The following is a 22,833-nucleotide window of genomic DNA, read 5'->3' as shown; positions in this document are numbered from 1 at the left end:
TTTCCAGTAGCAAGATCGAATAAACTTTTAGAATTCTCAGGCCTATAAGATGGTGGCACGTATATTGCCATCATCAGTTAAAGGGTTAATAACACGTCCATTTTCAATAGTGCTTTTACGGTATTGACCGATATTACGTATATTTTATCGTACACTGCCAGACTGAAACACACCACTAGCGTATAAAAAAAAACTTTTTATTCTATTTGATCTGTGTTTTCTTTTTTCACTCTTCTCTTCGTCTTCCGTGGAGGATACGATATTTTACCAAATATTTTCTTAACTCAGTGCTTGTTTTTATAAGATACAAAATATTGTATCATTGTTTTGGTGATTTTGTAAGTACCCTTTTATACTTATTTTATTATGCCAATCCATCGACGTAACTAGAATGTTACTTTATTAAATACAAAACCACGTTTAACAGGTGTTTAAAACTGTATTGTACCTACATGCTTATTACACATTTCATAACCCTTAACATCATGCTGCAGCCATTAGTATGTAAGTTTTGATGGAAGGACCTTAATATTTTGCTGTTTCTTCTGTACACTCGGTGTCAATAAAAGTGCAGCGTGAGGTCGTTATTATTCTGAGCACGTCGTAGTTGGATAAAGTACATAATAATATAATTCAATCACAACGTCTTAATAAAGTTAAAATGATGTGTGTAAAAGTTTATAAATGTTTAAGTCTATTTGACGAACAAATTTATAATGCATCATTCATCAAAAATCAATGATCATTGATTGAAATTCATAATAATATATTCTGTGATGGTGTTAGTGTTGTAATGTATCGGTTTTGTTAGATTTTGATTGGTTCATTCATTTAAACGTCAGCAGTTTATCGTATAGGTTTTTATTCAACGGTTTGGTTGGATCCGGTATTCCGATTCAGTTACATACTAATTTATAGAACGTCTTGGTGAAGCTGACATAAAAAACCTCCTTTTAGACATTCATAAACTTAGGTATCAGATGACTCCGCTCTTCCTATAAACATTATTATTATTATTATAAGATTACTAAGCAAATGATTTAAAGTACTAATTGAAAAATATTTTAATTAATCTATTCATAACCTATATAAATAAAAAAGTAAGTAGTTTAAAATGGATAAAGATTAATTCCATAAAATATTTATAATAAATGACCACTATAATAGTTCTAAAATAGTATCGAAACTTTTATAAACTTTTTATCGGTTTTCTATGCTATCGATATTGAGTAGCAACACCTTTTGTTGAATTGAATTGAATTGAATTTTTATTTATGGCAATCTGTCGGGTGTGCCAACAATTTCTGCCAGTATCATGTCATGACACTGCATGTGTATTTATTTGAATTGTAATTTATTGAAGGTAGATCTTGAAAACTTTACGAATGTATATAAATAAATAAACATAATAGATAAATACATATTATATGAGTGAATGAATGGAGTTATAACTTGATTTTGTTGTTAACAATGAATTTACTAATAGCGATGATAAAATTAGGGTCATGAAAATTTAATAACAACTGATGAAAGTTTATTGGAAGAGGAACTTTGATTTTATATAGGTATGGATATAATGAGTCTAAACCAAAAATGGGGCAATTCAGGAAAACATGATCTAGAGTCCCCTCGTCCTGTCCACACTCACACATGGGCGAATCCCGTTGTTTTATTTTATTGAGAAAAGCAGGGGAGCAACAATGACCCAAACGAATTCTGCACAAGATGGAAACAATTAATTTAGGAAGATTTTTAAATTTAAAAAACCACGGTCTATGAGGAACCTTCGGTTGAATGGAGAAGTACAATCGGCCCTTGAGCCGGCTTGATTTCTCCCATTCATGTTGCCAGATAGTCAAACTATTCTTAGCTGGGAGGCTAAGGAGGTCATAAGTGGGGATTTGGAAATATTTTCGGTCACTGCAGGCATCTGAAGAAGCTCTTTTTGCTAGCTGGTCTGCGTATTCGTTGCCTGGTATACCAGAATGACCTGGGATCCATACCAGAACAACTCTAAGACTTTTATCGTTACACCTTCTAAGGCAGTCTTTAATGTGCAATGTGTAACTACAGTGGGTTTTACTTTTAAAAGGACATTGTGTTAGAGTTTGTAAGCAACTCAAGGAATCGGTAAAAACTACAGCCCTATCAATGTTATGGGCTTCGATAAAAGTACAAGCTTCCAGAACAGCTACACACTCCCCCGTGTAAACGGAGATTTCTGGGGGGCAAACAAACATTAATTCTATTTTTGAGTTTTGATAGTAGACTGCTGCACCACAACAGGATGAATCGGTTAGTTTTGATGCATCAGTGAAGAACAAATGCCAGTCACTATACTTAGAGTTAATCTCAGAGTTAAATACTGAATTAGCGGCCGGAGTTTGCTTGTCTATACCTATGGATAATATTATGTTGGGAGTGTATTGTATACTACAGTAGGGGAATTCAAAAAGTGGGATATATTTAAATCTTAAAATGGGACATGTTTCTTCAATTTCCTGAATTTTTTTGAAGCTGTTTAGTATAAGCGGTGGATTTTTATGTGACCAGTATTTACTTTTATTGCAGTGACTGTATAATATTTTTAATTTTTCAAATAATGGGTGGGATAATCTAATATATGTTCTGAATAAAAAGCGATCCGATAGATATTGTCTTCTGATGTTAAGGGGAGGCTCAGCGCATTCAACCTGTAAAGCATTGACAGGGGAGGACTTCATGCATCCAGTTATTATTCTTAAAGCCTTGAATTGAATAGATTCTAGTTTTTTTAAAGCTAATTTGCTACATGGTTCTAAGAGGAAAGAACCATAATCTAAAACGCTACGGATAAGGGCATTATATAAAAGTTTTAAAGTAAAAGGGTGGGCTCCCCACCAGACGCCGGATAGGACTCTGAGGATATTTAAAGACTTTTCGCATTTTTTTGTAATGTAATTTAGATGGACTACACCCGTTAGCTTAGTATCAAGAAACACGCCAAGAAATTTGACCTTGTCATTAACTGGAACACTGTTGTTACATATCTTTATGTTAACTTCGGGGATATTACGTTTTCTGGAAAATACTATTGCACTGCTTTTAGGTGCTGATATATGGAGCCCATGCAGGTTAAGCCATTCACTGAGAGAATCTAATGACAATTGTATCGATTCATTGGCATCTTCTATTGAATCACAGGGTATATATAGAGCCAAATCATCAGCATATTGCAATACTTTACAGTCTGCGTTAAGGGAAGTGTGAAGTTTAGCTGTGTAGATATCATAAAGCAGGGGGCTAAGCACTGAGCCTTGAGGAAGACCCTTCCATACAGTTCTAGTTTCAAAGTCCTCCCCAGGAACCCGAAGAGAAACGGTACGAGACATAAGTAGATTACTTATGAGCTTTACTAACTTATCAGGAATGCTCAGCTGGCGTAATTTATACCTGAGCATTGAAAGCAGCACATTATCATAAGCAGAGGAAATATCTAAAAATACAGCTAATACGGAGGCGTTACTACTGAAAGCGATGCGAATATCTGAGATCAGAAGGCTAATGCTGTCCATGGTACTATACCCTTTACGGAAGCCAAACTGTGAATCTGCTAATAAACCTTGGCTTTCGACATACCACTCTAGTCTATTTTTAATTAGATGTTCCATGATTTTAGAGAGGGCTGAAGAGAGAGCAATAGGGCGGTAATGGTCGGGGTTGTCAGGTGCCTTTCCGGGCTTAAGTATAGGAAGGATGACTTGGCACTTCCAAGTGTTTGGAACATAACCCAGATTGAGGCATAAATTGATAAGGTTTAAGAAGTATTGTTGACATTTGAGGCTAGCTTCGGAAATAAACGAGTAAGGAAAACCATCTATACCTGGGGCGGAATCGTGAACGTATAAAAGAACGGAAGAAAGTTCATTCATGGTAAAAGGGGAATCTAGGATATTGTCAGATGGACCACTTTCTGAATAATATGGTAGATCGTCTTCAAGTGGAACAAAAGGGGGAGCAAGTTTATCAAAGAAGTCTTCTGCAATGGGTCTCGGAATTGGGGGGGAGTTATTAGGGGAACATCCACGTCTATATCTATTAATAGATTTCCATACCAGGGAAGGGGGCGTAAAGGGAGATAGTGAGGAACAGAATCTTTTCCAGCTATCCGTTTTCTTTTTACGGAAAGCTCGTCTAGATTTTGCAAGGAGTTTTTTATATAATACTAGGTTTTCAATGGTCATATTTTGGTTATATACTAGTTCAGCTTTGTTCCGTTCTTTTATTAAATCAGAGCACTCACTATCCCACCACGGGGGAGAGGATAATTTGCCTGAATGAGAATTTTTAAGAGGGAAAGAAACATCCGCCGCAGAAGAAAGAGAAGAAGAGAAGTTTTCAAAGCACGAAGTTATATTTGAAGGGTTTGCATCAGGGAGATGCTCTATAAACGAATCAAGAGAATCCCGATATGTCTCCCAGTTGGCGTTTGATAGATTATACTTAAGGAGGGGATTAGACTCCTTATGAGGAACTGTTTTATTAAAAAAGGTTGTTTTGATTGGGAAATGATCACTTCCATGTGTACTATTAAGCCGGTTCCATTGCAAACTGGAAGCTATATCAGCACTGCACACTGTCAAGTCAACACAACTTTTACTCTCACCCGGGCGGGTCAGACGAGTGGGGGATCCATCATTTAAAATGCACATATTAAGGTCATCAAAAAGATCTGAAAGGGCGGTGCCAAATACGTCACAATGGGAAGAGCCCCAGGAGTAATGGTGTCCATTAAAGTCACCAAGGAGTATTAATGGGGGGGAAACGGAAAGAATTAAACTACGGATATAGGGGATAATTCTAATATTTGGATCAGCTATATAAATAGAAATAAAATTTATACCTTCGGCTTGAATACCGATGACATTTACGTCATCGTCAAAGGGAGGGAGAGGAATGGGAGACGAAGGAATGCGGTTGCTCGTTAAGATTGCCGTGCCACCATGGCCATCGGGTCTGTCATCTCTGAAGGAGATAAACCCTGGGATATTAAAGCTACAGTTTGACTGTAGCCAGGACTCACTGATGGCAAATAAAGATGGAGAATGTTTGTTAATCAAGAAAGAAATTTCATGTTTTTTAGGAGCTACGCTCCTGGCGTTCCACTGGAGGAATGTCAGAGGGGCCATTGTTAAATAATTTTACAAGCTGAAATATTTGGGTTGCAACGTGGTCAGGTAGAGATGAATTATTTTTTGAAATAATCTGAGACAAAAGTGTTAGGAGAAGTTCAATTATCTGTGAAGTGGAGTTATTAGATGATGAAGGTTGAGACGAGTTTTGGAGAGCGCAACCATTTGGGGAAGATGGGAATGAATAGCTATTAACGATGGATTGATGAGCATGTTTATCATAGCCAGCGGGAAGCGGGGCATGAGATTTTCGATTTTTTGTGATGGTTTTTCTGTAAGAAAAAGAAGTAGAAGCGGGTTGAGATTGACTGGGTTGTGACAAGAATATAGGAGGACTCTGAAGGGTCTGTGGGATAGAGTTGGTTATGTCCGCATAAGAGCGAGAGACAGACGGGAATTTTTTGGACGCTTCCTCGAAAGAAATATTTTGTTCAGCCATGACTACTTTTATGTTTTTTTGTCTTTGGTATTCGGGGCAAGATTTACTTGTAGCGTAATGTTTACCATCACAGTACATACAACACGCATCTGATTCTGCAGTGGAGCAACTATCACTGGAGTGATTGTCTCCACAGCGGAAGCATTTTGGTTTGGAGCGACATTTGGTTTTGGTATGACCATATCGGCAACAATTGAAGCATATTATGGTGGGGAAGTGGTATAGCTCTACTGTGAGGGAGGAATAGCAAGCGAATACTCTTTGAGGTAAGATTTGTCCGTCGAACGTCAGGACTACCGATTGTGAGGGACGCCACTCTGTGGAACCCTCTGCATTCCTAAATCTGTAGTTTATGCGCCTAGCTTTGAGAATTTTACCACAACCCGCGGGGACAGTTAAATTTGATATAATATCCTCTTCTGACCATTCTGAAGGGACTTCCTTGACCATGCCCATACGTGTAATATTGTAGGTTGGGATGCTGGTCAAATAGCCCTTCAGCGTTAGTTCTGGGTGAACAATAAAGGCGTTGGCAGATTCTGGGGATTTAAATTCAACGGCTACACGGTTGCGGCCAACTCTTTTAATTCCATCCTGCATTATATTTGTTATTTTCAGTCTCATAAGGAGCTGTCCAAATTTGATCGGGTGCATTGTTGAACCTGAGTTTGATTCCTGCTCGTAGCGGGAGACGTGGACGAGGTAAGGGGGTCTGTCCATAGCCGAGTATCGAGCTCGACCAATGGAAGTCTTTACAGATTTTACGGTAGGGGTTTCATCCTCACTATCATTGGAAATGGGACGCTTTCTCCTATTTTGTTCTAATTCGTCATCGCCATTTGATAATGGGGAATAAGGTGGAGGTAGAGGGGAAAGAGGGTCAGAGACGTCAGGATCAGGGGGGGCTGGGGGCGGTCTATCCCTGTCACCCTCCATGGTCCTCAAACATAAAAAAAACTATTTAAAAAAAATTACCAGACTCCAAGGCAAGATAAACACATAAATATATAAACACAGCACTAATAAGACGTTAAGTATTCAAGGAAAGCAAGAAAGCAAGCAGAAAGTAAGTTTTTTTAGCAAGAAATGAATATTTTTTTGCAAAGCACATGCACCGCCATAAACACTTCCCAGCGAAAAAACACCTTTTGTTGTTATTGTATTATTCTCTGTGACCAACTACGATGATTGTCATTGCAGTCAGTGTCATACATACTGTCATCTATTTCATTCATTACAGAGTATCCTTGATTTCATTCTACAGACAGTGATCAAAGCATTTTTGTTTACGTACCAAAATTAAATTGAATTATTTTGTTACCAGAATTGATAGAAACCTGATCGAAATTTAAGCCAAAATGCTGGCCTCTATCAAGAAGGAGTATATACCATTCGAGTGTCGCATATGTTTGTGGAAACTTGAAGGTGTGAAGACTCATGGTCTTTTTGATCCTTGGGATCCTCCGTGGACCGGCATGGAGAGCGCCATTGTTGAAGATCTAACTAAGCTAACTAATATTAAAGTAAGTAAAAGTTAACTAAACGTAATTTGAAGGTTATGTCTCACCAATTTAAAATTTTACAGGTGTTCAAGCAATACTCTTTAATAAAGTGTATATGTATAATATCTATTTTCAGGTTTCTATGAAAGACGCCTTTCCCAAACAGATATGTGGAATGTGTTATCACAGGCTGAAAAATGCATGCAGCTTTGTAAAGTTAGCCCTAAACAATAATGAGGTGTTGAGACAAAGACAACTATATCCACACATGGAAATCCCTACGTCTAGTGAGTTTGTGTGGCCTAAACCTATACAACTGGATAAGAATGTTGCTGTATTTGAGAATGCAATGGATATAGAGATTAAGGAAGAACTTCTCTCTGAAGAGGATCAAGTTGATGCATTAGTGAATAATGAATATATTAATAAGTTGGATTTGATAAAAATTGAGCCCGAAGAAATGACATCACAAAATCCCAGCAACACCAATGGTATGCCCTTTTTTGTATCTACAAAAATAGAATGATAAATTAAAGATTGCACCAGGGCAATCACCAGTGTTGTTGACTTAAGTCGATACAAATTTGATAGAAAAGTCACTAGACTTTGTATGTGTTTTATTAGTTTCTTATGTTACCGACAGGGGTGTTGATCAAGACACCATACAAATTGCTATTGAATTACACTCAAGAGAGTTGACAGCACTTGTGAACGAGGGCAATAATATTGAGTTAAATATTTCGTTTTTTTTTTTCATATAATAAATTAGAATGCTTGCATATGGTTGATCTCAAAAGACAATTGTTCACTTACCAATGTTAGTTGTAATATTCTTTTTTTAATTAAAAGTATAAACAAAATATAATTTTGTCTATAAGAAATACTTATGTTTTCATCATTAATTACAGAAGCGGCAAGTACAAGTAAGGAGAGTCAAAGTCTGCCTAATGGTGAACATAAAAAACCAGTAAGTACCTTCTCTTCTTTTTGTAAAAATATACTCTTTAATAAGATCATCAAGCTTGATGACAGCTGCTGAGAACTAAACATGTAAAATATTGCATTAATAAGCTATCTCACTATTTACCTCCTGGTGTGGCTACTAAAAAGTAGGATTTGTGCAGAACTATGTTAAATCTGTAAAAAAAAGGCCATGTATATACTTAGAATGCCATCCGGGCCCTCACAATGTTATCCTTATCCATGTCTAGCGGATAAATGCTAATAATAGTTCTTCTTCCTATACCACATAAAATAATAGGATGTGCTTCAAAAGTAAGTTTTTTATGTATATGGTGAACTATTTTTAAGTGAATATTTTATTTAATTTATTTATTTTACTATATTAGGAAAACTTAACTAATTTATTTTGTAGATAACAATGACAGGGTAACTTATGTTGCACAAGTTTCCACCTCTAGGTAGATTAGTTAGGTAGTACAGTTACAGTTATTGTATGAAAGCATACAATAACTGTAACTGTACATTTTACTAATTCAAAAATGACATAATTATTAAGTCTGATTAAGAGATTAGTGGGGATTGATTTAATGCTAAATGGCAGCTGCTGAAGACAAAATTTAATTAAAAAAAAATGCAAAGTAACATAATGCTAACAAAATGGTGTATGGTGGCCTGAAAAAAATATGAAACATAAGTGTTTTATCAGATTAATCTTTACAAATAGAACCATGTGAATAGAGCCATTCACATCAACTTCCATCGGACAGAGATGATTGGTTGGTTTTTAGATATTTCTTGTTGTTACAGAGGTCTACCAAAAAAATAAAAAGACAATCTGTGACTTACATGACTGTATCCCTAAAGCAGGCATTAAAAGAAATTCGCGAAGATAAAATCACAATCAAGAGAAGCATATCGTAAATATGGGGTTCCAACATGAACCATTCAAGATCGATTAAGTGGCAGAACAACTGATGAAATAAAAAGAAGGGGTCCAGGACCAGTGTTGGGAGAAGAAGGCGAAAAAATTGTTGTAGAGTGGCTTTTAAACAGAAATAAATGTGGTTTTCCAGTGCAGAAACAAGAAGTGTTAGATTATGTGCAAAGAATTTTAAAAGATTTAAAAATTACAAACCCTTTTAAGGAGGATTGTCCTTGTCAGTCTTAGTATTTAGGCTTTTTAAAAAGGCACCCCAACATAATATTAGCTAGATCTACAGAATGCAACAACATAGCCGGTTAGTGGGAGAGTGAGACATCTATTAGAGGGTGGTCTCGCGAACTGGAAATATTTCTAGCGCAAGTGGGACAGTCAGACATACTTAAAGAATCCAAAAGAATATTCAATGGTGATGAAAATGTGTTTTCATTTTGCCCAAAAACAGAAGTAGTTCTTGGACTCGGACATGTTGCCAGGAGTGTGGGCGATAAACTGACAGTACTAGTGACGTATAATGCTGATGGTGATATGTGCCCCCCATTGGTAGTGCTCCCACACGTGAGTAAACCGGCATCAATGACAGACAGCATACCGCAAGATTGGAGCCTTGCAAAAAGTGTAACAGGTTTTATGAATGGAGCAATATTTGAAAAATATGTCTGCAATGATTTCCATAATTGGATAATCAAAAATAATAATGTGAGTAAAATAATAATAGTGAAGAAACCGATTGTTCTTTTAGTCGACGGGTATAAGACACATGTATCATCTACTTTGAGCGCTGCCAGTGAACATCTCGGTATTATTTTATATGATCATCCCCTAAACACCTCCAATATGCATCTTCTCGATCACGTTTCAAAACAAGGCTTTATCAAAATCAAATTTGTGTCATGTTAATAAAGAAATGATCGAAAATCCACAAATCAAAATAAACATAGTTACTGGATTTCGGCGATGTGGTCTTTTACCAGTTGACGGCACAAAATGTGGCCAAAACACACTTGTTCAAATGAGAACTGGGTAATGACAAATGAAGATCTCATACCAACCTATAAAATCCCAGAAGCACCGGCTAGACAGCAACCAGTGAAGCGTAAGCAAGATGGATAACGAGACAGATATACAGAAAATCAAGAAAACTCAAGAATGAACCGTAATAAAGAATAATGTGATTTTTTAAATCTTTTTAATTTGAGGTGTAATATAAGTGTAAGATGTGCATTATTGAAATGTACAATGCACATAGAAATAGGCCTTTCTAGGCAAACTATCTTAGTGGTTTCCATCTATCAAAACTAAATTTAGTAATCGATTATTAAAGTGATAATTATGAATGTGAGTTTCTGTATTAAAAAAACAATGACAGTGCAAACATATTTTACATACATACATATACTCACGCCTGTCTCACAGAGGGGTAGGCAGAGACTATGGATCTCCACGTGCCACGATCCTGACATACTTCTTTCGCTTCCTCCACATATTTTATGTCTAAAATAAATTGATTATAATACCTACTCTTACTTGTTTATAAATACTTATAGTTACATTATATGGAGACATTCCAGAATAGTTAATAAAATATTAAAACGCAAAATCCTACACACAAGTTGAAAACATGATCAAATCTGTAAAAATCTTTTGTTTTAAATAAAAAAAACAATCTTTTAGTTTTTTTTTAATTAATACATAAGCTTGTCGATAGTTAATAGTCTCGAAAACCTCGTCGTTAGTTATGAGTTTACATACGGCGCGCGACTTGTCACAACTCACAAGATAGGCAGTTCACCTCTGACTACCCTTTCGGGTATACAGACGTGAGCTTATTATGTATAGATATATTATGTAGTGTGTACATATCATGTATGGTATGCGTGCCATACTCTTTTGCTTTGCCTTAGATTTACCCGGTATATTTAAAATATTCCAGTTTGCCAGCCCCGCAGTGAAAGAAGAGCCACTGAGTGACGATGACGCTGACCGGCTCTCACTGGACTGTATGCTGTGCGCCAAGGCCTTCAACTGTCTATCTGGACTCAAGGTCAGTGGCAGTTCCTACCATTTGTTAGTCGTACACCTCGAAATCTTATTTATTAAGCTGCATATATTTTGAATAACAAGTAAGTATTTTATGTCGCATCTTATTTAGGTCGCATATTGTTGTAGTGTAAAAGAAATATCGCGATTTGTACCTAATAATGCATTACAAACAAATATCTATCAAGGTGAAAAGCGACTACAGTGAAGGCAGGCAGGAAAGTAAATCTACTATGATTTTTTCAGACAATTGTCAGTAGCGATCAAAAATTATACTACAAGAATAAAAATCTATTCAGAAATTTTGATATCGCGGCGAAATGCGAATAGGTGAAAAGCTACAAGGATTTTTTGATTTCGAGGTATACGACTAACAAATGGTTCCTACTGATGTAAATTTAAGCTTACACTTTTTACACTCGTCATAGAATAATGCGGACTCGACTGCTTTTTGTTCTCAATGACACACAGTATACATCATACGATTATTTATTGGTATTAAATTACCCTGAATCTTCTGACATTGAATGGTCCCTTTTGATTCCCGTGTGGCAGCACTTTCCCTTGGGTTAAACTCCCAGGAGTATGTGATTGAGGGATCAGAGAGTGTTCTTGTATGCCAAGAGTATTTTTATAGATAGATAAGTGAGTAGGTTATATATCTAACTGGTGGGGTCAGGTTTCATTGCCCCAGATTGTTATACATAAATGCAAGAATATTTTAAATGTAATGCTCTCGGAAAATTGAACGATAGCGATATATAAATGGGGCTGGCATGGATGGCCGATATGCGATGCTACATAAGTGTGGTTACTGTTTGCAGGCGCACGTGATCGCGCATCACTCGTACCACTCGGTGAAGCGGCGATCGAAGTCCGGCAAGTCTCCCGCAAAGAAGCCACGGAGGGACACTTTCGTCTGCGCCACTTGTAGACGAAGTAAGATTCGCCTTGTATATGTTTTCATTAAAACTGTTTTTTTACTGTCAATACTGTGTGATGTAGTCCTATCGCATCCTAGAGGTGGAAACCCCCACCGACGTCCGCAACTTCCTCTTAAATTCGGCTGTATTTTTGGCTGTAGCTAAGTCCAGCAGTTCCTATATACGAGTAGTAATGAGACCTATAATTATTTGAATGCCTGAATATCTGAGACACTGAAGACACTGAGATAAGTGGAATAGTGGATGAGTGGGATAATTTTTAAGGTCCCTTGAAGTCCAACTTATCCGGTGTGGGTGGTAGTGTCTGGCTACTTGTGTAAGTCATCAGTCCCGTGTCACCTTCTCCTTTCACTAAGCTATATGTAAAACCACCACTTCCCTCCCGCAGGATTCTTCACACGAACCGATCTGATGGTGCACGAGAGCTCCCACGGCGACCTGTCGTGCTACACGTGCGGGCACCACTTCCAGACGTTCCCCCAGCTGATGCGGCACCGGGCGCGCTGCGAGCCGCCCTGCCCCAAGCCTGTCAGGACACTGGAGAATGCTATCAGGTGATTGCATAAGTTACATATCTACTCAATAATGGTGGAGAGAAAAAAAATAGTAAGCGACAAGCAGCAAAAAAAAAGCAGCTGGTTCCAGCAATGTATAGAACTCATTGTCGGTAAAAAAATTCGCATATCGATTTTTGGCTTTCCACCGTCGGACTGTATATGATGAAGTAGGCATGCGCGAAGTAGGTAGGCTTGCGCTGCCACTCCGCCACCCAGACCCTCGACCATGTTGTCAGGTTATTGCTTCAATCTGCCGCCGGCCATGAAGGTTACTGTGCGAGCGTGAGGGCACTATAACTGTGCGCGTGCGACAGAGGCAGATATAAAAAGGGCAATGCCCGATTTTCGCTGTGCTTAGCGACCTTATATGTATAATGATGTTATGAAGTGGAGAGTAGCATTTCGAAACGTTCTACCAGCCCACGCAAGAAAAACTCCCCTGAAACTAACGTTAAATACATTGTAGTTTCAGACCAGTGAGAGAAGCACCGCCCCCTCTGCCGCCGCCGCCGCCGCCGCCGCGGCCCGAGTCGCCCGAAGACGAAGTTGGTGATTTGTTATTGTATTGGCTAAGGTGAGTACTTCTTCTTAGGGTTTTTATAAATAAATTCTGTAAAAAAATAGACTTCCCTAAAATATTGTATGGATTAAATTAAGGCTGGTTTTACACCGTGAACCTGTGCTGATCGTTAGCGCTGAGATTAATAAAATTTGTATAAATAGTTGGCGCTGAGTAATCATCATGACTAAATGACGGTCGCTTCAGTTACATCATTATAATTATTGTAAAACCAGCCTAAAATCTCATACCACTAAGCTATAAACATCGAAGTAAATTTCCATCTAATCATTTTTTTTTATCTGAAAAATCCTTAAGGCTGAAGATAATTTGTTTTAAAAGTAAAACTAACATTAAATATGTTATATGTTGCTAACATTAATAACTGTGGTTTCAGGCGTGATAGAGAAGCACAAGAAGCTGAGTTGCGGCTGGTGGCGGCTTACAGGTTATTGCTTTTGCTATGTTGTATAATGCACCTGAAGGTGTCACCCCATTTCGGCTTACTTTATCCTTTATACATTTTGATCTGTCAGCGCCGACTTCCATCGCCGCATCCACATGTTAAACCAATAAAGCTACCGCTATCGTATTTATACCATCAAAAACCACTGTTCATTTCCCGGTGGCGCATAAATCTAAAAAAAAACAATATTATTAAATCCCTGTCGTTTCAGGCATCATGAAGCACGGGCCGCAGCAGCCGCAGCCGGGCGGCGAGTTGAGCCGCTCGTTGTACTGGCAGATCCGCCCGTTGAACTGGCCCAACCGCCCGTTGAGCTGGCCCAACCGCCCGTTGAGCTGGCCCAACCGCCCGTTGAGCTGGCCCAACCGCCCGCTGAGCTGGCAGAACCGCCCGATGAGCTAGCAGAACCGCCCGCTGATCTGGTAGAACCGCCCGCTGAGCTGGCAGAACCGCCCGCTGAGCTGGCAGAACCGCCCGTTGAACTGGCAGTTGAACCGCCCGCTGACCTGTCAGTTGACCCGCCTGCTGAGCAGCCCGCCGAGCTGGTAGAGCCGCCCGCTGATCTGGCATGCCCCCTGTGCACGGAGCGGTTCACCGACGCATACATCCTGAAGATACACACGGAGATACACCACACAGAATGCGGCGAAGCCAGCGGCGAACCCGCCCGCGTCGTCAACGGAGAAAACGAAACAAAAGATGATCAAGAGAAAGGCCAAGGAGAATTTGAAAATGCGTGCAGTTCAGCAGAGAATATGGAATGGGAAAAGTCAGCTGTGACTAATGGTGAAATAATTGGAGAATCGGCTGAAAATGTCGGCAATTTTGCAGAAGCTTTGGATGCGTCGTCGGGTGATGTAGACATGCCTGACGTTCCTGTAATGTCAGAAGAACCAGCTTTGTCAGAACAGCTTGCAAAGCCGGTAATCTCTGTTTTGTCTGAAGAGCCTACATTGCCTGAAGAGCCTGTTATGTATGAAGTGCCTACTTTGCATGAAGAGCCTGTTATGTCTGAAGAGCCTACATTGCATGAGAATTCAGCCTTGTCTGAAACGACACACGCTATTGTTGAAGAGCCTACTTCGCCTGAAAAGCCGGTTTTGTCTGATGATCCGGCTTCGCCTGAAGAACCGCAAGTGACCGGCAGGGTAACAGCCGTGGAAGCTGATAATATTGAGGCTATTTTCGGAGTAGTGAACGCCGAATCGAAGTCGGAAGTGGATTTGTCATCAGTGAATTGAGTAGTATGAAGAGTTGATCAAAGTGAAGGAATAGTCATTGAGTAAATAAGAATATAGTATGTATGGAATATTTACTCGTATCCAGTTATTTAATTAATGTTGTGTATTATTTTACAGTAATGTAAGTGAAAATGAACGTGTACCTATGTGTATAGCCACTTTATGAATTTTGTCAGCATTAGATTTTGAAAACTGTACGTAGATTTAATTCATTCACACACAACTAAACTAAATATTTTTGTGCTCCATAAACTAATAAGGTTTATACCTAGCTTTGATATTTCGAATCCATCAAAATTTACGCAAAAAAATCACTAAACTTTACATCTAAAGTTACGCATAAACTGTAAATAATTTTCGATAATTTTTAAGGACTTCGTTGTAATTTTACGGATTATGTAATGTATGTGGATAGCCAATGAAATAATTTAAATTTCGCCACTCTTTCATTATTATTTATAATTTTAATACCTTATCCAGATAGTGTGTTCACTAATGTCGGGTTGAACTTTTCAATACCAATTCAGCGGCTTACAGACTAGAGTTAAAGTTGCTTATCATCCTTATTAAAATCCATTTAGAATTAATAAGTTAGACGCTCGGTCATAATTTATTGAAACAATAATTTAATTGGTATCTAAATCATTTATTTAATTTTAACAATGTTTAGTGCTTTCATGTAATTCACATAAGTTATGTAAAAGGAATGTATAATATTTTTGTGCATTTCGAATTCCAGTACAAACAAAATTTAAATAAAAAAAAACAGTCATAAATAAAATATATTTACAGTCATCATTAACAATATACAATACGAAAATAAGTATACATTTTCTATACCTTCCACATCGTTCACAGCCTCATATCGGTAAAACTTTTTAAGAAAGACACCATAAGTTCCGATTGTTTATAGTAAAATTGCAATATTTAAGACCAAATAAATTCGACAGATAAAAAACATTTAAATTTTAACTGACACATTTTACAAATGCAACAACTGACGCAGTGAAAACACGGAGCACATTCGCTTGCTAGGCAAAGTCGTTAAACTGTGGTACGTAAGTAGAATAGAAGCTATTACATAATACTGTGATTTTAATTACTGTTTCAACATCTAATTCCTGTTCATTTCGTTGAGAATGCGCAGGATGTACAGGAAGAGGTTGAGTATGTCCATGTACAGGTTGATGGTGGCCAGGATGTACTCTTCGGGGGAGAGAGTGGACATCATTTGTTGGGTGTCGAACACGAGGAAGAGGCTGAAGAGGACGGCTCCGGTGAACGAGAGCGCCACCTCGAAGGCCGAGCTCTGCACGAACAGCTGGATCAGACCGCCCACGATCAGGACGCTCAGACCCGCAAATATTCTGCAAAAGATAAGATAAAATTGTAAAAACAAAAACACAACAGCATGTTGTAGCGTCGTTAAATTTCGCATCAAGGTCATTTAATGACATCTTTATTTGCATTAATTCCAAGGTGGAACCAATGCGATTATTTACCCACATTTTTTTTCACACTGTTTCGCCATTGGAGAGAACATAATCATTAGTTAATTCATTAATTAAAATTCCAAGATGGCTGACATACCCATAACCAATGAAGGAGAAGTCCCGCTTGGTGTTGAGCGTGTAGAGCGTGAGCGAGAACACGACGGTGAAGGTGAGCGCCAGCGCCTGCAGCACGATGGCCGTGTCGTAGAACGACACCACCACGCCGATGGTGTACGACTGCACCGCCGTCTGGTGGGGTAAGGAGGGAACTAGGTTAGTCATGCTGACAGGGATTGAGGCGGGATATTGTACAGGCGAAAGATTTGTGTGTATAGCAGATAACCAAAAGAAACTTTGGCAGCATAACTGGGAAGAAAAAATGATGACAGACCTGGGGATCAGGTACCGTCGCCTAAGGCGCCATCTGTACCTAATTATCTTTTAGTACTCAATTCCCTGGGAAATACTTTGGAAATGTGAAGCTCATGCACACTCATGGAAACATGGTTATTCCCTGCACTCACACCACAACAATGTTGTATGATCATGGTAGCTATACACTTTTGTGCCTTGTCAAGGTAACTTATTTTTGATACAGGAATTTCAAGATTAGTAAAACTTACAAATGCAGCTAGAAGGTACAAGTTGGCGGGACTGTCACGCCTCTTTGCAATGAGAGCAAACAGTGTTATCATGGTCAGCACGAAGGCCACCAACAGCATCCAGTCACTGAAAAGTAAATACATAAAGTATATTAATTATGTAATTTTTTGAGACTATAACTTGTAGGTAAACAGTCTTTTATGTGTTAATAACTGAAAACTTGGATAAAAGTTTATTTTTTATTTTTATTTAACAATAATTATTAGGAAAACTTAACTAATTTAATATGTAATACGAAAGAGTAACTCATGTTGCACAAGTTTCCACCTGTATGTTGATTAGTTAGGTAGTATAGGGAGGGTTTACTAAAGCTATAATGGGTGATTCTCAGATGACGCGATTTAGGTATGTCCAAGCCATAAAATACATGAAATTGATAGTTTTATACCAGGATGTATTTTTTTTTTAATAATGTATCTTGTGACCGTTTTTATACATTAGTAATGTAATGCATAAATTTATAAAGAAAGCGACAATGATTTTTTAAAACTCAATATCATAAGTTCTTTGGCGCGTCCTTCACTTGATTTTATTTTTAGGTCAAGAAAAACTCACTTTTTAAAGTAAAATAAGCTTATGATTTATATGTTATCATTATAACAGATACTTATGGTAATTGTAAATTAGGTTTCTATTCACTATTCTATAACCTAAGAGGTTTAGTTTTCAAAAATATAACGCATTCAATTTTGTCCGAGAAAAAAAACTAACTTCTTTGGCGTAACGATACCGTCTTCCTACTCTGCGTTTAAACGATCACCGGACATAATCACCATGCGTCCCTCACCCTTCAGTCCCCCACTATCTTCGACCAGGAGCAGAGGAGCGTAAGTTTACGGAGTATGACGAAAAAATTTTTTTTTTGCGCCATAACGGGTTTTTGTCAGGTAAGTTCCTAATTTCTTCGATTGTTACTTTCAGGCTATTATTTGTTTTTGTTGCATACATATTTTTGTGCACATATGTCTATTCAAACAGTATGCACGTGTCAATAAGAGGTTCAAATAGTACATCAGCTTTCTATAAAAATAAATATTAAGTGATGATTTCTAATTTCGTTGGCAATAATTTCTTTGGATTTCTTTGGCATTCTGCGCCAACGAAATTAGTTTTGATACAAATAAATTAGTATTGAGTATGAAACACCATTAATAACGCTAACTTTATGCATTCTATCTCTATTATGGTTAATTCTCTCATCATCATCATCAGCCAATAATCACCCACTGGACATAGGCCTCTCCCAAGGAGCGCCACAACACTCGGTTCTCGGCCTTCCTCATCCAACTACTACCGGCTACCCGCCTAAGCTCTGACGGTCTCCAGCGGGCAGGAGGGCGTCCCACGCTGCGGTTGCCTGTTCGTGGTCTCCACTGGAGAACTCATCTACCCCAACGGTTATCGGTTCTTCGGCAGATATGACCAGCCCACTGCCACTTCTGGTTGCATATTTTGACAGCTATGTTGGTAACCTTAGTCCTCTGACGGATAACCTCATTTCTGATACGATCCATCAGAGAAACCCCAAGCATAACAAGAGAGTTATGCTTGGGGTTTCTATGTTGTTGAACTTCGATTGTTGCCTCACCAACGACGACCGGCTCCGGTTTCATGTGAGCATTGTACATGACTTTCGTCTTGTCCAAGTTCATACTGAGGCCTACACGTCGGGAAGCAGCATATAGGCCACTTAGCATCCATCTAAGTTCCTGCAGAGATTCTGCCACAATAACGATGTCGTCCGCGAAGCGGAGGTGTGATATGTACTCGCCATTTATACATATGCCATGTCCTTTCCAGTCCAACGTCTTAAAGTCATCCAGTGAATTGAAATTGAAAATGGTGAACAGTTTCGGAGATATCACATCCCCCTGTCTCACTCCACGTTTCAGTTGGATAGGTCTTGTCTTGTGGTCCTGTACTTGGACAGTCATAGTAGCGGTATTGTACAGACACCTCAACACCTCGATATAGCGCCAGTCGATTTGGCATCTCTGCAAGGATTCCAAAACTGCTTTGGTCTCGATGTAGTTAGGCTTTTTCATAGTCCACAAAGGCTAGATACAGAGGCTGATTATACTCTTCGGTCTTCTGTATAATCTACCTTACTGTGTGGATGTGGTCTATTGTACTAAAGCCTTTTTGAAACCCAGCCTGCTCCGGGTGCTGAAACTCGTCTAACTTTTGGGCAAGACCATTCGTGATAACCCTTGAGAACAGCTTGTATACATGGCTTAAAAGCGATATCGGTCTATAGTTCTTCAGAAGAGCTTGGTCACCCTTCTGAAGAACTGTAGTCCTCTCTAGAAGCTGGTGTTGACAGCTCCAATTTGGTGAAGTCATAATTAAGTCTTTTTCGTTTTTCGTCCTACCCTCGGGGCTTGCCCATGTCCACTTCCTCTGGGGCCGATTCTCAAAGAAAGAATTCATCAGAAAGAAAGCCCCTCCCTTTCGAGGAAGTCTACAAGCATTTGCCCTCTCTGGTTACTGCTACCAAAGCCATGATGTCCTACCCTCGATTCGTCGCATTCTTGTACTCCCACTTTGGCGTTGAAGTCCCCCATCACAACGGTGTATTGGGTCCTAGCAGTACACGTACGCTACCCGATTTGACACACTGCTGATGTTGTTGACAAGGGTCTTGTTGACGAGGAATCCTACGCCACCTTGGGACAGTTGGTCGCCCTCCTGATGGTAGAACATGTGGCCGGACTCCAGGGTCATCGTGTCCTCGTCCTCTTTACACCTTTTTATACCGGTGACGCTGCTGCCCATCGCCGGCCTATGGGATTTAGAGTAGCTGTTTTTGGATGGTTATACCGCCATCATCCGGTCGCCAGAGCCTCGTCTGTTATTTAGCAGAGTGCACCACGGGCAGGTGAGGTTGGCAATTGGTTCATTCGGATGTTTAGAACCCTTGCACCCTTACGTGATCAGGTAATTATGTTAAAAACAAATAAAGATATGCGTGATTTTTAGTTTTGTTGTGTATTATTTGCAATCTACGTATAAAACTTCTTCTTCTTCTTCTTCCTTGCCTTATCCTTATTTAGGGTCGGCTTTGTTGGTCATGTCACGCCATTTTACCCTATCCTCTGTCATATCCTCATTCACTCCACACTTTCTCATATTTTCTTTCACGCAATCAAGCCACGTCTTTCTTGGTCTTCCTCTCTTGCGCCTTCCTTCGGGTCTCTATTCTATTCTATTCTATTCTATTCTCTGTGGGGGTGTTAGTACCTGCACCTGGCTCTCTCGAGTGGAACCTTTGTGCATGTCCCCAAGGTCTAAACTGCCTTCCTAAGCCTGGACCATTTCCCACCACGCTGGTCCACTGCGGGTTGGTGGGTTCACATATCTAGATGTGCTAGATCTAGATATGCAGGTTTCCTCACGATGTTTTCCTTCACCGTAAGAGCGATGGTATACATTGTACTTAAGTTAAAAGAACTCATTGGTACATGTCAGCGCCGGGATTCGAACCCGCATCTCTGGCGTGAGAAGCGGGCGCTTACCCGACTGAGCTACCACCGCTCTTCCTTCGGGTCTCATTTCCAACACTTTCTTTGTAACATAATCATCTTCTCTTCTCATGACATGCCCAAACCAAGAAAGACGATGGCTTTTCATCTTCTCCACTATAGGAGCCACTTTCATACTTCCCCTTATATACTCATTTCGTATTCTATCTTTTCTTGTAACACCACACATCCATCTCAACATTCGCATCTCTGTCACATGCATCCTTTTCTCATCGCATACTTTGGTTGCCCAGCACTCAGCCCCATACAACATCACCGGCCTTATGACGCTTTTATATATTTTGCCTTTGATCTTAATTGGCATCTTGCGATCTCACGTCGTGCCGGTGAGTTGTTTCCATTTCATCCATCCCGCATTCATTCGTCTCGTCACATCCCTGTCAATACTTCCATCACTCTGTAGATCTACGTATAAAACTAATTTCTTTAAAATAATTTCTAATTTCTTTGTTCTTAAAACTAACTTCTTTGGGACCTTTTATAATTTCTTTGGTGTGTTTTCTAATTTCATTGGTGCCAATCTAATTTCATTGGCCCAAAATTGTTTAAAATCGCTGTAACTTTGAATCGGCTCGATAGATTTCAGGGCCAATAAGAGATAACTAAAGAGGTCTAAAGCCTCTACAATATGTGGGGTATAATATTCAAACAACTTGAAAAAAAAAATGCGCCAAAGAAATTATGCTTTTGGAGCCATTTTTTGAGAATCACCCTAATAGACTAAATCTAATCGCAAATAGAGCTAACTTTAATATGAATAGAGAGAATTAGATTCTAAAACAAAAAACAAAGACTTAGAAAGAAATCAAACTAAACTAACCAGGTTTATGAGATCCAAAGTAATCAGAAACCAGCTCATTGGAAATACATATGCTATTAATAAAAATTCGCCAATAAAGATTAGACTCAGTTCATGCTAAATTAAATTACAAAAGTCTAATGCTAAATGCATCTTTAGTTATAATAGGCAAATACAACCAAGTACAGTAGTAATCAAGGACAGATTCTTGTGTTCTAGTGATATATGGATTGGTGTCCAGTTTTAGTTGCAATAACAAACTTACTTCTGATGGATGAATAGTTGCACAGGCTTGCAGAGCATGAACACGGCAGAGATGACGGTAGTGAACAGCAGTTGCACCGACAGCAACCCATACACCTTCCTGATGAACCCCAGGCGAATGTGCTTGTCTGCATTCTTGACATTATTGCGGTATGCAAAATCATCCTGTTAAACAGATTACTATGTAAATACATTCATTGGCTAGTGCATCAATACAATAGGGCAGGTTGAAATCTTGAACATAATGTTTCACTCAATCCACCCAAATTTTCTAGGGTAACAGATTGTAAAAAGAAAATAGTAATTTATAAGTAATTCAGGTATATGTATACAGGTAAGTATTGCATTTTTTGAATCAATACTACATATTATGTAGGTATGAAAATGAAATTTAGAGGAAAATCTATACTTATTCAAAATGGTTGTCACCTTACAAGGTTTTGTGTAGATGTTTGATTAACCTTATCTTATTTTTTCCATAAGGTAAGTTTCTGTGAAACTAAATAACTACTTTTGATCGAAATCCTATCGAACATACAATAAGTCTGCGTGAATATTGAGCTAAGCAAAGACTCAGATCATTAGGCGGATTTGTTATTGATAATACGTGTCGAAAACAAGAAACTCTTTTATCGTATAATGGCGCAATCCATAATTATAATTTACTTTACGATACCTCGATAGATTCCTTTCCTCCACCTTCTATATCTTCTTGCGCGTACATTAGCGGTATCGATGCCATTTTCACAGGTTTCTGAGCACAGAAATTATTAAATTTCTTTTATTTTTGTTGCCAAAATTCAGGTTCGATCGAGGCCGTGGATTATTTTAAACTGTCAGACCTGTCAGTAGTGTCATATCAGTGTCAGTGTCAAACTGACAAAATAGTAACAACATTGTTAATCTGTAGTCTACGTCAGTGTTTTTCAACCTGTGGGTCGCGACCCCCTGGGGGGTCGCGAAGCTTCTGTAGGGGGGTCGCCAAAGGACGAAAAAACTGAGTATACTTTAGTAAAATAACAATAAAGATTCATATTTATTTATTATGTAAGGCTGTTACTATAAAATTACCCTTAATTCAAATTTTCTTACTTTAACAAAAGGATAATTAATCATAAACATTTAAATATGTTATAAACAAAAACAAAAAACCTAAGACGCGCGTTAATGTGAAGGTTTTTAATTTATTAATATATCCTATCGCGGATCTGTTTTTAACCGACTTCAAAAAAGGAGGAGGTTCTCAATTC

At 38.6% G+C, this 22,833-nt stretch overlaps 2 protein-coding genes across 3 annotated transcripts; one reads left to right on the top strand and one right to left on the bottom strand.

Annotated features, from left to right (window-relative positions):
* Nucleotides 1-188: 188 nt before the first annotated feature.
* On the top strand, nucleotides 189-15,271 carry LOC105386755. 2 transcript variants are annotated; one of them, XM_038108117.2, is made up of 10 exons: nucleotides 189-338; nucleotides 6,935-7,133; nucleotides 7,249-7,603; nucleotides 8,021-8,079; nucleotides 10,949-11,059; nucleotides 11,880-11,994; nucleotides 12,388-12,553; nucleotides 13,023-13,130; nucleotides 13,513-13,563; nucleotides 13,793-15,271. In XM_038108117.2, exons 2-10 carry the CDS (start codon nucleotides 6,969-6,971, stop codon nucleotides 14,820-14,822), a joined length of 2,160 nt encoding a protein of 719 aa, XP_037964045.2. In that variant the 5' UTR covers nucleotides 189-338; nucleotides 6,935-6,968; the 3' UTR covers nucleotides 14,823-15,271. The 2 variants fall into 2 exon arrangements, with proteins under 2 accessions (XP_037964045.2, XP_048481807.1); XM_048625850.1 differs by lacking the exon at nucleotides 189-338 and having other exon boundaries at nucleotides 6,729-7,133.
* Nucleotides 15,272-15,447: 176 nt separating this feature from the next.
* On the bottom strand, nucleotides 15,448-22,428 carry LOC105386753 (protein lifeguard 4). The gene is made up of 5 exons (XM_011557382.3): nucleotides 22,260-22,428; nucleotides 21,585-21,748; nucleotides 16,939-17,044; nucleotides 16,413-16,564; nucleotides 15,448-16,189 (listed from the first exon to the last, which is right to left on the bottom strand). The coding sequence occupies exons 1-5, from the start codon at nucleotides 22,323-22,325 to the stop codon at nucleotides 15,937-15,939; spliced, it is 741 nt and encodes a 246-aa protein (XP_011555684.1). The 5' UTR covers nucleotides 22,326-22,428; the 3' UTR covers nucleotides 15,448-15,936.
* Nucleotides 22,429-22,833: the final 405 nt, after the last annotated feature.

This window comes from Plutella xylostella, chromosome 15 (assembly GCF_932276165.1).
Source record: "Plutella xylostella chromosome 15, ilPluXylo3.1, whole genome shotgun sequence".
NCBI classification, from domain to species: domain Eukaryota; kingdom Metazoa; phylum Arthropoda; class Insecta; order Lepidoptera; family Plutellidae; genus Plutella; species Plutella xylostella.
This window is presented reverse-complemented; position numbering and strand designations above follow the sequence as displayed.